Below are 13,581 nucleotides of genomic sequence, written 5' to 3'. Positions count from 1 at the left end.
ACAAGAGGAGGAGAGGGAGAAGCAGGCGAAGAGGGAATGGAAGAAGAGAAACGAGATGGGAGGAAAGGGAGGAGGAAGAGGAGAAGAAGAGAACGAAGAAGGAGAGGAAGATGAGAAACACGATGAGAGGGAGAAGGGGCCAAAGAGGAGGAGGAAGAGGAGAAACGAGAGGAGGAGAGGGAGAAGAGAACCAAAGAGGAAAGGAAGAAGAGAAACGAGATGGGAGGAAGGGGAGGACGAAGGGGGGAGGAAGAAGAGGAAACAAGATGGGAGGGACAAGAGGACGAAGAAGAGGAGGACGAAGAGGAGAGGAAGAAGAGAAACAAAATGGGAGGGGAAAGAGGCCGAAGAAGGGGAGGAAGAGGAGAAACAAGAGGAGGAGAGGAAGAAGGAAGGGGGAAAGGAAGAAGAGAAACAAGACGGGAGGAAGGGGAGGACGAAGAGGGAGAGGAAGAGGAGAAACGAGAGGAGAGGGAGAAGAGGACGAAGGGGGAGAGGAAGAAGAGAAAAAAGACGGGAGGAAGGGGGAGGACAAAGAGGGTGAGGAAGAGGAGAAACGAGAGGAAGAGAGGGAGAAGAGAACGAAGGGGGAAAGGAAAAAGAGAAACAAGACGGGAGGAAGGGGAGGACGAAGAGGGAGAGGAAGAGGAGAAACGAGAGGAGAGGGAGAAGAGGACGAAGGGGGAAAGGAAGAAGAGAAAAAAGACGGGAGGAAGGGGGAGGACAAAGAGGGTGAGGAAGAGGAGAAACGAGAGGAAGAGAGGGAGAAGAGAACGAAGGGGGAAAGGAAAAAGAGAAACAAGATGGGAGGAAGGGGAGGATGAAGGAGGGAGGAAGAGGAGAAACAAGAGGAGGAGAGGGAGAAGAGAACGAAGGGGGAAAGGAAGAAGAGAAACAAGATGGGGGGAAGGGGAGGACGAAGAGGGGGAGAAAGAGGAGGAAAAAGAGGAGGGGAGGGAGAAAACGAAGGCAGAAAGGAAGAAGAGAAAGAAGACGGGAGGAAAGGGAGGACAAAGAGGGGGCGGGAGCGGAGAAACAAGAGGAGGAGAGGGAGAAGAGAACGAAGGGGGAAAGGAAGAAGAGAAACGAGACGGGAGGAAAGGGAGGACGAAGAGGGGGCGGGAGCGGAGAAGCAAGAGGAGGAGAGGGAGAAGAGAAGGAAGGGGGAAAGGAAGAAGAGAAACAAGACGGGAGGCAGGGGAGGACGGAGAGGGGGAGGAAGCGGAGAAACAAGAGGAGGAGAGGGAGAAGAGAAGGAAGGGGGAGAGGAAGAAGAGACACAAGATGGGAGCAAGAGGAGAAACGAGATGGGAGCAAGAGGAGGACCGAGAAGGGGGGGGGGGGGGAGGCGAGAGAGGAGGAGGAGGAGGGGAGGGGCCGGAAGAAGAGTGAGGAAGCAGTGCCCAGAGGCTCCGAAGGCCGCCTCGCCGCCCCCCCCCCCCCGAGTCCAGCGTCCGTCCCGTCGGCGGGGCCGCCCGCTGCGGAGGGAGGGGGCGGCCGGCGGGGGGCCGGGGGGAGGGGGGTGTCCCCGTCCCCTCCCCTATTGCTTCTCGGGGTTGTGGTTGACCAGGGGCCCGTAGAGGCCGTTGCCGTAGGCCGGCTCCTTGGGCCCCCCGGAGCGGTCCCGCATGAGGTCGCTGAAAGTGTAGTCCACGTGCGGGCGGAAGCCCAGCGCGGGCACCAGGCCGGCCGTCGAGTAGGGCGCCATGAAGGCCAGTCCCCGGCCGTGGGCCGCCGAGTAGGCGAGGCGCAGGGGGCTGAGCCCCAGGGGCGCGCCCAGCGGGTAGGCCCCGGCCTCGGCCCCGAAGTGGGTGGCGTTGGGCTGCAGCGGCGAGAAGGCCGAGCGGCTGCCCAGCGCCCCGATGGCCGGGGGCACGGCTCCGGCCGGCAAGGGCCGCGGGGGCGGCGGCGCCGCCGGGCCCGGCCCGGCCTGCGGGGGCCCGGGCGCGCCGGCCCCGGCCCCTCGCCAGCTGTCCTCGGCGCCCTTGTCCGGGCCGGGCCCCGCGCCGCGGTGGGGGCTGAGCACCTGCTCTATGGCCTGGACCACGTCCCCGCCGCAGCCCTGCAGCACCAGCTCCAGCACGCCGCGCCGGTGGCCCGGGAAGACGCGGGTCAGCACGTCCAGCGGGGTCCGCTGCCGCGGGGGGACCCCCGCCGCCCCCGCCGCCCCCGCCTCGCCGGCCGCCGCCGCCGCCGCCGGCTCGTCCCTGTCGGCCTCGGAGCCCGAGTCGCAGCCCAGCGCGCTGGACGACGACGACGACGACGACGAGGACGACGACGAGGAGGGCGAAGAGGACGAGGCCGAGGCCGCCGAGGGGGCCGGGCTGTCCGCGCCCCCCGGGACCGGCCCCGCCGCCGCCGCCGCCGCCTCCGGCCTCGAGGCCGGGAAAGCCCCCGCCGCGTCCCCCGCGTCCCCCGCCCCGTCCCCGGCCTCCGAGCCCGACCCGGCCCGGCCCTCGGGCGACGACGGGCCCCGCGCCGAATCCTCCCCGCCCGGGCTCGGGGGCTTCGGGCCCAACGGCGGGGGGCTGCCCGCCCCACCCGGGCCCGCCAGCAGCGTCTTGGGGAACAGGTCGAACTTCTGCAGCTTGGACTCTGCCGGGAGAGAAACGGAGGGCGGGTTAGGGGCCTCCCCGTGAGAGCCGCCGGGCCCCCGCCGGTCCCGCTGCCGGGAGGCGCTCGACGGAAGGACCCAGAGGGCGGGGGCGAGGGCGAGGGCGAGGGCGAGGGCGAGGGGGGCGAGGGCGAGGGCTCGTCCGGCCCCGTCCCGCCCCTGGACCCCGGCCCACACTCGGCCTGACCGGCTGGCTCGACGCCCACCCCTTCCCGATGGCGGCCCGGCCGCTTGCCCCCCGGGCCCGGGGGACAGGGATGCATGCGGGGGATCGCCAGCGCACTGAGCGCCGCCCCCTCCCCAGACTCCATCCCCTCTGCCCTGACTGCGAATCCACCGCCCCCCGGCCGCAGATCCCTCTCTTCTAATTGCCACCCCCTTCCTAGGCTGCAAATCCCCTTCTCTTAGCGGCAGAGCTCCCTCCCCCGACTGCAAGACCCCCCCCCCCACCCCCCGGCCCCGGGCTGCGGGGCCGGGGCCCGGCTGCAGATCCCTCTCTCTTCTGGCTGCCACCCCCTCTCCCCTCGCCGCCACCCCGTCCCCTGGCCGCAAAAGCCCCTCTCCCCGACCGCGCGTCCCCCCCCGCCCCCTCCCCCCGGTCGGCGGTCACCTGGTCCTGCGGCCGGGGGTCCGGAGGGGGCGGCGCCGTCGGCGCACACGGAGCCGAAGACCTCGTAGGCGGGGCGCGGCGGGAGGATGCCGTTGGCGGCGGCCAGGGCCAGGCCCTCGGCCGTGCCGTAGAGCAGCTGCAGCTCCCGGGCCTCGCTCTCCTCCTGGGCCTGCTGGCGGCGGAGGGCCACCTGGGCGGCCATGACCCGCTGGCGCTCGGCGATGAGGGTGCACTTGGCGCAGAGACAGTCCTTCCAGCGGCAGTAGCGCTTGTGGCCCTTCAGCGCCGACACGACGCCGTGGTTGCGGCACCGGGCGCACTTGGGCGTCCGCGGGTACTTCTCGGCCGCCCGCAGCAGCAGCGGCGGCCCCCGCAGCAGCCCGCCCGCCACGCTGACCGGCAGGGCCGCCGCCGCCGCCGCCGCCGCCACCGACGCCACCGACGCCACCGACGCCACCGGGGCCACGGCGGGGCCGGCCGGAGGCGCGCCGGGCAGCTCCGACCGCAGCTCCATGGCCCGTCTCCGACTCCGCCCGGGCCTGAGGGGGGGGAACACGCGGACCGGCCGGCCGGGCTCAGCTGCGGGGAGGGGACGGGAGGGACCGACCGGCCCCGTCTCTCCCCCCCGCCGCCCCCCCCCGGGCCTGCGGGGGCGGCAAGCTTCGGGGCGCCGAGGACCCGGGCCTGGGGCCGAACCCCCGGCAGGGCCCGAGTGGGGGAGGAGTTCCCGACGGACGGGGGTAGCCCCCCTCCTCACTCGACAAGCCCCCCCCCGCCCCGCCCAGCCCGGGGTGTGCGGCCGGTCCTTGCCAGGTCCTTTCGCCTGCTCCCGTTCTCAGATCTGACTCCTTTTCTGGGGCTGGGGGCGGGTGGGGAGCCCCGGGTCGTTTCACCTGCTCCCGTTCTCAGACCTAACGCCTTTTCCGGGGCGGGGGGCGGGGGCTACTTTCATTCATGCGATAGTATTTATGGAGCGCCCAAGGGTTCGGGGCCGCTGGATGGGTCGCTCCGATCTGGACTTCGGAGGGCGTCTCTGAAGTCTCCCGGGCCGAGGCAGATGGAGGAGCCCGCCCGCGCCCCCCCATCCCCTCGACCGCCCGTCCCCTTCCCGGAAAAGTCCAGGGCTGCCCCCGCCGTCCCCATTCCTCTCGAAATCCGGCTTGAGGGGTGTGGGGTGGGGTCGATCCGGCGCCCACCTGCGAGGGCTGGGCGCCCCCCCCCCAAAACTGGGAGCCCCCTCCCGAGACCCCCTCCCTTACCTGCGGCTCGGAATTCCTCAGCGGCCGCGCCCGGAGCGGCGACGACGGGCGACTTCTCCGGAGCCCCGGGCCGGTCCCGTCCTCGGGGAAGGCTCCGCTCCTCCAAGTCCGACCGGTCACTCCTCTCCCGGTCCGGCTCCCCCGGGCCACATCTCCCCGCGCCCGCGGGCCTCCCCCGCCCCCCCAATTAGACCAGGCCAACCGGACCCCTCCGGACGGGGGGCTCGCGGCGGTCCTCCCTCGGAGAAGAGGGAGGGAGGGAGAGGGACCGAGTCCCCCCCCTTCCCCGAGCCCGGTGCGTCGGGTCCTTCGGCCCGGGCCGGAATAGCCACCGATGCCAGAGCCTCAAAGAGCCGCTCGCCCGGGCTATTGTTGCTCCTTACGTTTCCATTAGACGGAATCTGACAACAATGTAGCGCTTGCGATTGGACGAGGAAGACAAGCGGCCCTGTGATTGGCCAGGCCTCGCCCCCCCCCCACCACCCGACCCCCTTCCCACCCCCGCCCCCGGCACCCGGGAAGGTTCGGCTCCTACCTGAGTCCGCCCGAAGATTCCCAACTCTTGGAAGTTCTCTCCCTCACCGCGCTCTTCGGCAAGGGGGGCGGAGGAAGGGGTGGGGGGGGAAGGAGGCAGGAGGAGGAGGAGGAGGAGTGAGGGAAAGAGGAAGGAAGGAGGAGGAGGAGGGAAAAAAAGAGAGAAAAGAGGAAGGGGGTAAAATCAAGGAATAGCCTGGCAGGAGTCCTGAATCGCTTTTAAAACTCCGGGACAAGTAGATTCCTTGAGGATGAGTGAGTTGGTGTGAAATGGGATTACTTTACTAGGGCTAGGGTTCGTGGCTCTATATATCTGCGTGTGGGAGAGAGAGACGAATTCCTCCGTTTTTAGAAGTAGGCGTCGCTGACTCCAGCCGTCGCCAGCGGATTGCAGTGAGGGTTTTGGGGTTTTTTTTTTTTCAGTGTCAGCGGTCACTTGGGGCGGGAAGGAAGTTGGGAAGGATGGCCGGGGGGCGGGGAGGGAATCGGGGCCCGGCGTCTGTGGGTCTTCATGTTTTTTTGGCTTTCTCTGGTCGTGATGCGATTTTTCTCCCTTTTCGTTTCTGAAGGTTTCTAATGGGACCGATTCTGATAACCTCATTTCTCACGCCCCCCCCTTTCCTAATGATCCCCTTTCCAATGACCCTTTTTGTCCCTTTTCTGGTTTTCGACCCGCAGGTGTGGGTCAGAGCCCCGCTGCCTGGGGCGGTGGTCGGGGTAAATTGACTTTTTTTTTTTTTTGGCTTGTAAAGGGGATAGGAAGGAAGAGAGAGGAGACAAGAAGACACCCCCACCCCCGCCGCCGCCATTCTTTTCGTTCTTCCTGTCGTTCTCTCCCCAGTGTTCGCTCCATTTCTCTTTCTTCTCTTTAATTCGTTTTCCGTTTCCTTCCAAATGCGTTTCCTGTCCGGGGATTCAATCCCGCACTTTTTCTTCTTGCCCCCGATTCTTCCCCGGGCCTAAAGGCGGGCTGGGTTGGCGACTGGGTCCGGGTCCGGACCGACGGCGTCTACGAAGGAGTCGCCAGGGCTCGAGTTGGGTTTTCCCTTTGGAAAGGCAACATCTGGAAGGAGCGCAAGTGGAGCCCAGCGCGTCCGAAGGCATCCTCCTGCCCGTCCACCTGGGCCGGTCCCGGGGCTGCGGGCCGCCGTCCCGTCTCGTCCTCGTTAGATCGCGAAAGCGGTTGTTCCGGAGGCTTCCGCCTTCGTAGCCGCGCCGGTCGGGGCCGGGGAATCCAGCAGAGAGAGGGGCAACAATCGTTACCGGTCACCGATAATCAATAATCATCGTCGCAGTAGCTCCTTCGCCCCGTTCTCGGCCCGCGTCAGTTTTTGGTGGCTAAGTGGAAGGAGCAAGGGCTTGGGAGTCAGAGGACATGGGTTCTAATCCCGATTCCTCCAGTTGTCTGCTGCGTGACCGCTTAACTTCTCTGTGCTTCAGTTACCTCAACTGGAAAATGGGGATCGGGACTGTGAGCCCCAAGTGGAACCACCTGATTACCATGTACCTACCCCAGCGCTTAGAACAGTGCTAGGCACATAGTAAGCGCTTAACGATTACCGACACTATTATTATCATTATGATTTGGGGCGGGGGGCTCCCGGGGAGCAGGGGCTAAGGAGTCAAGGGCTGGGGCCTGGGGGCCGCTCGCTCCCGGCCACGGGGGTCCACTAAGCCCCCTCGAGCTCCGCCTCCCCAGTAGCCGGGGAGTTTCTCGTTAATTCGGGCCCAGACAGGGTCGAGGACGGAATTCCCCTCGTCGGGTGGACCCGAGCGCGAAACCTTTCTGGAAAACGAACCGACAGATGAAGGGGATCCGAGTTCCTTCGGGCAGACGGGACAGCAGTTCTTCCCTCCTCCCCGCGGTGCGAGAGCCGTTGGCGTCCCGGCCCCAACCCGGCCCGAGGGACCCACAATCACGCCCCGTCGCCTACACAATCGATCACCCATAATTGTACCCGGTCACACAACCGCCCCCCCCCCCCCCGCATGCCCCCGGCTGCACACAATCAGGGGTGCCCTTCCCGGCCTGGTTTCCCCCCGTGGATCCAAGTAGGGAAGGGGGTCTGTTAAACCAGGGACAAGCCCCCGAAACTAATCCTAACCCTGCGCTTCGTCCCACCGGTTTGGGCCCTAGCCGGATTTCCCCACTCCCCCGACCCCTGCGTCCCCCCAGACAAACTCCCCACGGACTCCCAAATTGGGGTATTCTCGACAGGGGCTCGGATCCGGTCCACCAGCCTGTCCGTCTGACTTTGGCATCTCCCCGTTTTCGTCTCTCTGCCCCGGCAGATCTCTGTCTAGGTGAATGTCTCTGTCCGTTTCACGGGCTGCGTGGGTTTCACCGTTTGCGGGTTTCGCCGTTCGCGGGTTTGGTCTGAGCGCGGGGCCGGGGGGCCGGGGCAGGGTGAGGAGGGGGCCGGTCCGAGACAGGGAAAGAGTCGGGGGGGGGACGGGACCGGGAGGGGCCAGGAGACCATCCGAGTCGGGGTGTCAGCGAGGCCAGTCCCGGCTCGAGAGGCGACCGACCGACACCCCTATTCGTCGCTCATCTCTCGGGGCTGGAAAAGCCAACGGGGTCTCCGCCCCGCCCTTCCTCCCCGTCCCCCCCTTTGTCCCACTCGGGACACCGGCGCCCCCGGAACCAGCCCCCGGGACCGGGGTGGGCCCGACCCCTAAAGCCGGCCAGAAGTCAGAACCGGAGAGACGGAGCGAGGTGGGGAGACAGAGACAGAGAGACGGAGATGGGGAGACAGGCTGCGGGCCCGGGGTGGGGGGTTTTGGGGGGGGGGGGGTCCAGGTGCTCTTTCCTGCAGCCCCCGCCTTCAGTTCTGGGGAAGGGGAGGGCAGGGCCGACCCGGCCTGGGTGGGGAGGGGTTGGAGGGAGGGGGGGGACATTGACTTTTTCAGTATTTACTTACTGAATCAAAGTCAGCAAATGCCATCTGTTTCCCTGCTGCTCGCGCCTCCACTTTTAATTATCCGCTCAGCAGCCTAATAGAGATGATATTAAACTAAATCTTTTTGACATTAAAAGTAATTATCCCCAAACCAATATTACAAGAATGAAAATTAGCCTCCCGCCTCCCCCTCTCCCAAACCCCCCCGGTTCCGTCCCTGTCGGAAGACCGCCCTCCCCGTGAGCCCCCGCCCTCCGGCCCGGCTCGGTTCGGCCCCGTCGGGCCCGGTTGGGCCCGGCCGGGACAACCGGCGGCCCCACCCCAGCCCGCGGGGCCGAGGAGAAAAGCAAACAACGAAAACAGGGGCGGGGGGAGCCAGAGGAAGGAGAGACGTGGGGGCAGACACACCCATTCCCAGAATCGCAAATACACGGGCAATCACACAGACACACTTCACAACACACACGACACACCCATTCCCAGAAAGACAAAAATCACGGAGAACGACACGGACACACTTCAGACACACACACCCATTTCCAGAATACACGGAGCATCACACAGACCCACTTACTTCACACACGCAACACGCAACACACCCATTCCCAGAATGACAGATCCACGGAGAATTCAGACACCCACACCACAGATTCAATTCATTCGATCGTACTTGTCGGGCGCTGGCAGTGTGCGGGGCACTGTACTAAGCGCTTGGGAAAGTACAACACAGCAATAAAGAGAGATGATCCCTGCCCACGACGACAAATAAACGGAGGATCACACAGACACACTTATTTCACACACATACGCAACACACCCAGACACTGACCTACACACACACACACACACACACGGATACTCGCCCCCATCTACAGTACATTCACACACACTCGGAAACACATGCACTCACTCGTGGACACACACGATCTTGTATCTGTCTCTGTCACACACACACGCCCGCAGGCACCGCGCGGTGTATCGAGCGCTCGCACATAGAGGGAAACATCAGGTCCGAAAGTCACGTTCTGTCGCGATTGTCGGCGAGGACGTCCCCTGTCCCCGGGAAGCGCCGGGGCCTGAAGCGGGGGTCGCGAGGAGATGGGGGCGAAGGTGGGTGTGTGTGTGTGTGATGGGGGAGAGTGCGTGTAGAGGGGGAGAGTCTCCCTTCTCTTCTGTGGATCGCCAGCTGAGCTCACAATCGCAATCGCGATTGCGGTTCCCACGGCAGAACCAGCAGCGCGGGACCCTTGCGTTTCCACCGAGGCCCCTCTTGGCTTCCCGCCGCGCCCCCGGATCCCGACCCCCGCAACCACCCGGCCCTTCCGCGCCCCCCAGATCCCACCCGAGGAGTGTGTGCGTCGCGGGGGAAGAGAGCTTTTACACTTCTCCCAGCCGGCCTTCCCGGAAAGCGCCCGGGAATGGGAGGGAGGCTTCTTCCCGGAGCAGCCGGTCCTAGCCTCAATTTCCGAGGACGAAAGGAGTTTCCAGAAATTGCATTAATAATAATAATAATTAAGGTATTTGTTGAGCGCTTGCTATGTGCCAAGCACTGCTCTGTGAGCACTGGGGTAGATACGAGGTCATCAGGTTGTCCCACGTGGGGCTCACCGTCGTCATCCCTATTCGACAGATGAGGTCACTGAGGCACAGAGAATTATAATGATAATTACGGTATTTGAGCGCTTACTGTGTGCCAAGCACCGTTCTAAGCGCTGGGGTCGATACAAGGTGATCGGGTTGTCCCACGTGGGGCTCACGGTCTCAAGCCCCGTTTTACAGGCGAGGTAACCGAGGCACAGAGAAGTCGAGTGACTTGCCCCAGCTGATGTGGCAGAGCCGGGATTAGAACCCACGACCTCTGGCTCCCAAGCCCGTGCTCTTTCCGTGAAGTGGCTTGCCCAAGGTCCCACAGCAGACAAGTGGCGGAGGCGGGATTAGAACCCACGACCTCCGACACCCATGCCGGGGCTTCCGCTACTAAACCAAGTTATTCTAGGGGCCGAGCTCGGAGGATGGGCACCGGGCCAAAACGCTTGCTCCGTTGCAGGCAATCCGAGTACTGGTGTGGACAAACCCGGTTCGTTGCCCCCGGTGTTGTCAACCGAGTAGGTTGCTCCGGGGTAGATAACGGGGGTAGTTTTTAAGGGGAGCCCAGGGTTTGGGTCTCCAGGGGGGCGGGCCTCCAACCCGAGGATCGGATCCCAGGAAATTCGGACCCAGGCGTCCCGGATCAGCCCCTGCTCTTTTCTGTGGGAGAAACCGGGGTGGGGAGGGGGGCAGAAACGGGGGTTGGGGGGGGGGGGTCCCTGGCCTCCGTTGCTCCCCACCGCCCCGTCCAGAAACGGGCTCAACCAGACCTCGGGGAATGGCCAGACTGCGGGCGCTTCCGCCAAGGGAAAGGAGGCGTCGTGGCCGGGGACGGAAGGGGCCGGGAGGAGATGAAGAGGAAATAGATTGACCGGGAAAAACCCCTCCTCGGCCGCGCCGGTTTAACCGGAGCTTAGTGAGCCGCCCCTCGATCCGTCCGGCCGAGGCTCTGAACCCGACAGGGGCACCAGGAGGCTCGGAGGGGTCGTGTACCGGACACCGGCCCTCGTGGCTTCGGACAGACCGCTCCAACACCCCCGACTCTCTCCCGGGGACCTAGCATAGAACGGCCCAAACCCTGGATTCTCCCCAGTGAGCCGGCACAGACCACCTGAGACCCCTGACTCTCCCCTCTCCAACCAAGACCGACCCCAAGAGAGCCAGCGCTGACCACCCGAGACCCCTGGACTCTCCCCTCTCCATCTCGACTCTCCTCCGGGGATCTGACATGCACCAACCAAACGCCCCTGACTCTCCCGTCTCCATCCCAGTGACCCCGCACGGACTGTCCAACTCCCCTTTCCCCCAGTGACCGATCTCCTATCGATCGTACATATTAAGCACCCGTGCTTTAGACTTCAGTAAGCTCCGAGGGGGAAGGGAACGTGCCCGCTGATTCCGATACATTGTACGCTCCCTAAGCACTCGGTACGGTGCTTTGGACAGACTGAATGCTTAACAGGGACCACTGGTGGATTAATTTGGGAGAGTATGAAAGAATGAGTAGAGGGAGTCACTGTCCTGCAGGATTTTTCATTCAAACTCTTCCCCGCTCCATCCCCGATTCCTTCCAGGGACTTAGCATGGGCCGTCCAACAGGTCCTCGTTTTCGTTCCCTCAGACCGCGAGCCCTCCAATGTAGGGGAGAGGCCTGTTCTCCCTCGCACTTAATTAATAATTGTGTTTGTTCAGTGGAATTTGTATTTGTTAAGAGCTTACTATGCGCCGAGCACTGTTCTAAGTGCTGGGGAGATACAAGTTAATTAGGTTGTCCCACATGAGGCTCACGGTCTTCATCCCCATTTTACAGATGAGGTAACTGAGGCACCGAGAAGTTAAGTGACTCGCCCAAAGTCATACGGCTGACAGGTGGCGGAGCCCCGGGATTAGAACCCACGAACTCTGACTCCTAAGCCCTGGCTCTTTCCACTGAGCCAGACTGCGGTGCTTACTATGCGCCAGGCACCATATTAAGCGCTGTAGTGGATACGAGCCCATCGGCTGGGACACGGTCCCTGTCCCACGAGGGACTCCCAGTCTTAATCTCCATTTTACAGGTGAGGAAACCGAGGCCCGGAGAAGTGAAGTGACTTCCCCAAGGCCACCCAGCAGACAAGAGGCAGAGCCGGGATGAGAACCCTTGACCTTCTGACTTCCAGGCCCGTGCCCTATCCATACACCATGCTAAGACTGTGAACCCATGTCGGACTTGGTTATTTTGTACCTACCCCGGCGCTCGGTAGAGTGCTTAGCACAAAGGAAGCATTTTACAAAAACCACTAGCATTATTTTTTACCATCAACTCGAGACCATCCAGCCCATTCCTTCTCCCTGCCTCCGCCCCTCAACCTTATCTAAATGTGGCCTGGGGAACCCCCAGTCCATCGGGGGACAATTGTTTATAGTCATGACTGTCTCCCCCTCTAGACTGTAAACTCGTGCGGGTAGGGAACTTGTCTATCAACTCGGTTGTATTGTACTCTCCGGAACGTTGAATGAAGTGCTCTGCACATAATGAGCACTCAATAAACATCAATGATGACGACGAAAGCTCCCCTTCATCCTCGACCTGTCCCCGACCCAGCCACTGCTCCTCCTCCTCGCCACGACTGAGACCTAGCTCTCCCCTCCCGCTCTCCCGTGGGGGGCTCATCCTCTCCCACTCCCCCCATTCTTCATATTGCAGGCCGTCATGACCCATTTGGACTTCCTACCCAACCTCCTCGTTCTTGAAGCACAAATCCCCACCCCCGACACCATCCCTCTACCCAACCGAACCTCCTCCTCGTCCCTCAAGCCCCCATCCCTCGGTTGATCTCGTATCACTTCCCCACCGGGCCCCGGATCACCTCTGTCACTCCCCCCGTCCTACTCCATCACAACCTGGGTTCTAATCCAGGCTCTGCCACTTGTCTGCTGCGTGACCTTGGGCAAGTCACTCACCTTTTCTACGCCTCGGTCATCTCATCCGTAAAATGTGTCTGACCTGATTATCCTGTATCTACTCCGGGGCTTAGTACAGTACCTGGCACATAGCAGGTGCTTAATAGATACCATGAAAAGTAATAATTACTATAATGATGCTGCTGCTGATGGTACCTATTCGGCATTCGCTACCATCCTAAACACGGGGTAGACTCGAGCACGGTGTTCCCAGTCCCACCCGGTCCCACAGAGGCTCACTAAGTGGGAGGGATGCTCTTGCACTTGTGTGGGAGCAAGCCGTAGGTGGGAAATCGAGGCAGGGGCCAAATTTGGCCACTTGAAATTCCGTCTCAGAATCTGCTACAAGCCTGCCCTCTCTTCCTCACAGACACCCATGCCCACTGCCCCTCCCCCAACTATTTCAGACCTCTACTTGCCTCCTGAAATTCCCTGTGGCTCCATCTTTTCTCTCTCTCTCATCCCTGATGACATTATCAGCTACTTGGCTGACAGAAATGAAACCAACAGGCCTGAGCTCCCCTAATCTTCCCCTCACTTCCCGGCTGCCTCCTACGCCCGTGGCTGTCTCTCAGGAGGAGCCCTCAATCCAACCGAGGTAATTTCTGAGCGCTTACTATGTACAGAATACTGTACTAAGCGTTTGGGAGAGTACAATACAACAGAGTTGGACGTGTTCTGTGCCCACCACGAGCTTACGACCTAGAGTAGTCTCCGGCCTGTTTTCACAATCTTCTCCCCCCTGGGGTGGCAGAGCCCAGGGAAGAGAGATTCCAGAACGTTTCCCGCGATGACAGAACCCGGGGAAGGAAGAATTTCAGAATCGTTTCCTGGGATGAAGGAGCCCGGGGAATAAACATCCTAGAGGTGCCCATATTGGCTGGGGGTGAGGCAGATAGGCCTTTTCAGAGATCGGGGGGGGGGCCCTAAGGATCATGAAGAGGGACGTGGCAAGATTCTGCACTCCCCTGCTGACCCCGGGGCCTCAGTCTGACCTCCGAAGGGCCTCTTTAGAAGTCAAGGGAGAATATGAGCCCCGAAGGGAAATGATCCACAAATTCTGTTCTATTGTACAACATATATATTATATATATATACTTTATATATATATACATATATATATATAAATGCAAT

The 13,581-nt window shown here is 62.3% G+C and overlaps 1 protein-coding gene across 1 annotated transcript; it reads right to left on the bottom strand.

Annotated features, from left to right (window-relative positions):
* Positions 1-1,534: 1,534 nt before the first annotated feature.
* DMRTA2 (DMRT like family A2) lies at positions 1,535-4,670 on the bottom strand. Its single transcript, XM_029046617.2, has 4 exons — positions 4,484-4,670; positions 3,171-3,763; positions 2,274-2,595; positions 1,535-2,243 (listed from the first exon to the last, which is right to left on the bottom strand). The coding sequence occupies exons 2-4, from the start codon at positions 3,736-3,738 to the stop codon at positions 1,541-1,543; spliced, it is 1,593 nt and encodes a 530-aa protein (XP_028902450.1). The 5' UTR covers positions 3,739-3,763; positions 4,484-4,670; the 3' UTR covers positions 1,535-1,540.
* Between the last annotated feature and the right edge of the window lie 8,911 nt (positions 4,671-13,581).

This window comes from Ornithorhynchus anatinus, chromosome 18 (assembly GCF_004115215.2).
Source record: "Ornithorhynchus anatinus isolate Pmale09 chromosome 18, mOrnAna1.pri.v4, whole genome shotgun sequence".
Lineage (NCBI taxonomy): Eukaryota > Metazoa > Chordata > Mammalia > Monotremata > Ornithorhynchidae > Ornithorhynchus > Ornithorhynchus anatinus.
Note: the sequence above shows the minus strand (reverse complement) of the source record. Positions and strands in the feature narration are given on the sequence as shown.

What these genes read in the sequence shown, in the direction of transcription:
- DMRTA2 (XM_029046617.2), bottom strand. Translation starts at nt 3,738, where the DNA reads ATGGAGCTGCGGTCGGAGCTGCCCGGCGCGCCTCCGGCCGGCCCCGCC. An exon ending in ACGCGCGGTCGGGGAGAGGG is followed by an intron (nt 2,596 to 3,170) that starts GCTTTTGCGGCC and finishes CTCTCCCGGCAG; the next exon opens with AGTCCAAGCTGCAGAAGTTC. An exon ending in TCTTCGCCCTCCTCGTCGTC is followed by an intron (nt 2,244 to 2,273) that starts GTCCTCGTCGTC and finishes GTCGTCGTCCAG; the next exon opens with CGCGCTGGGCTGCGACTCGG.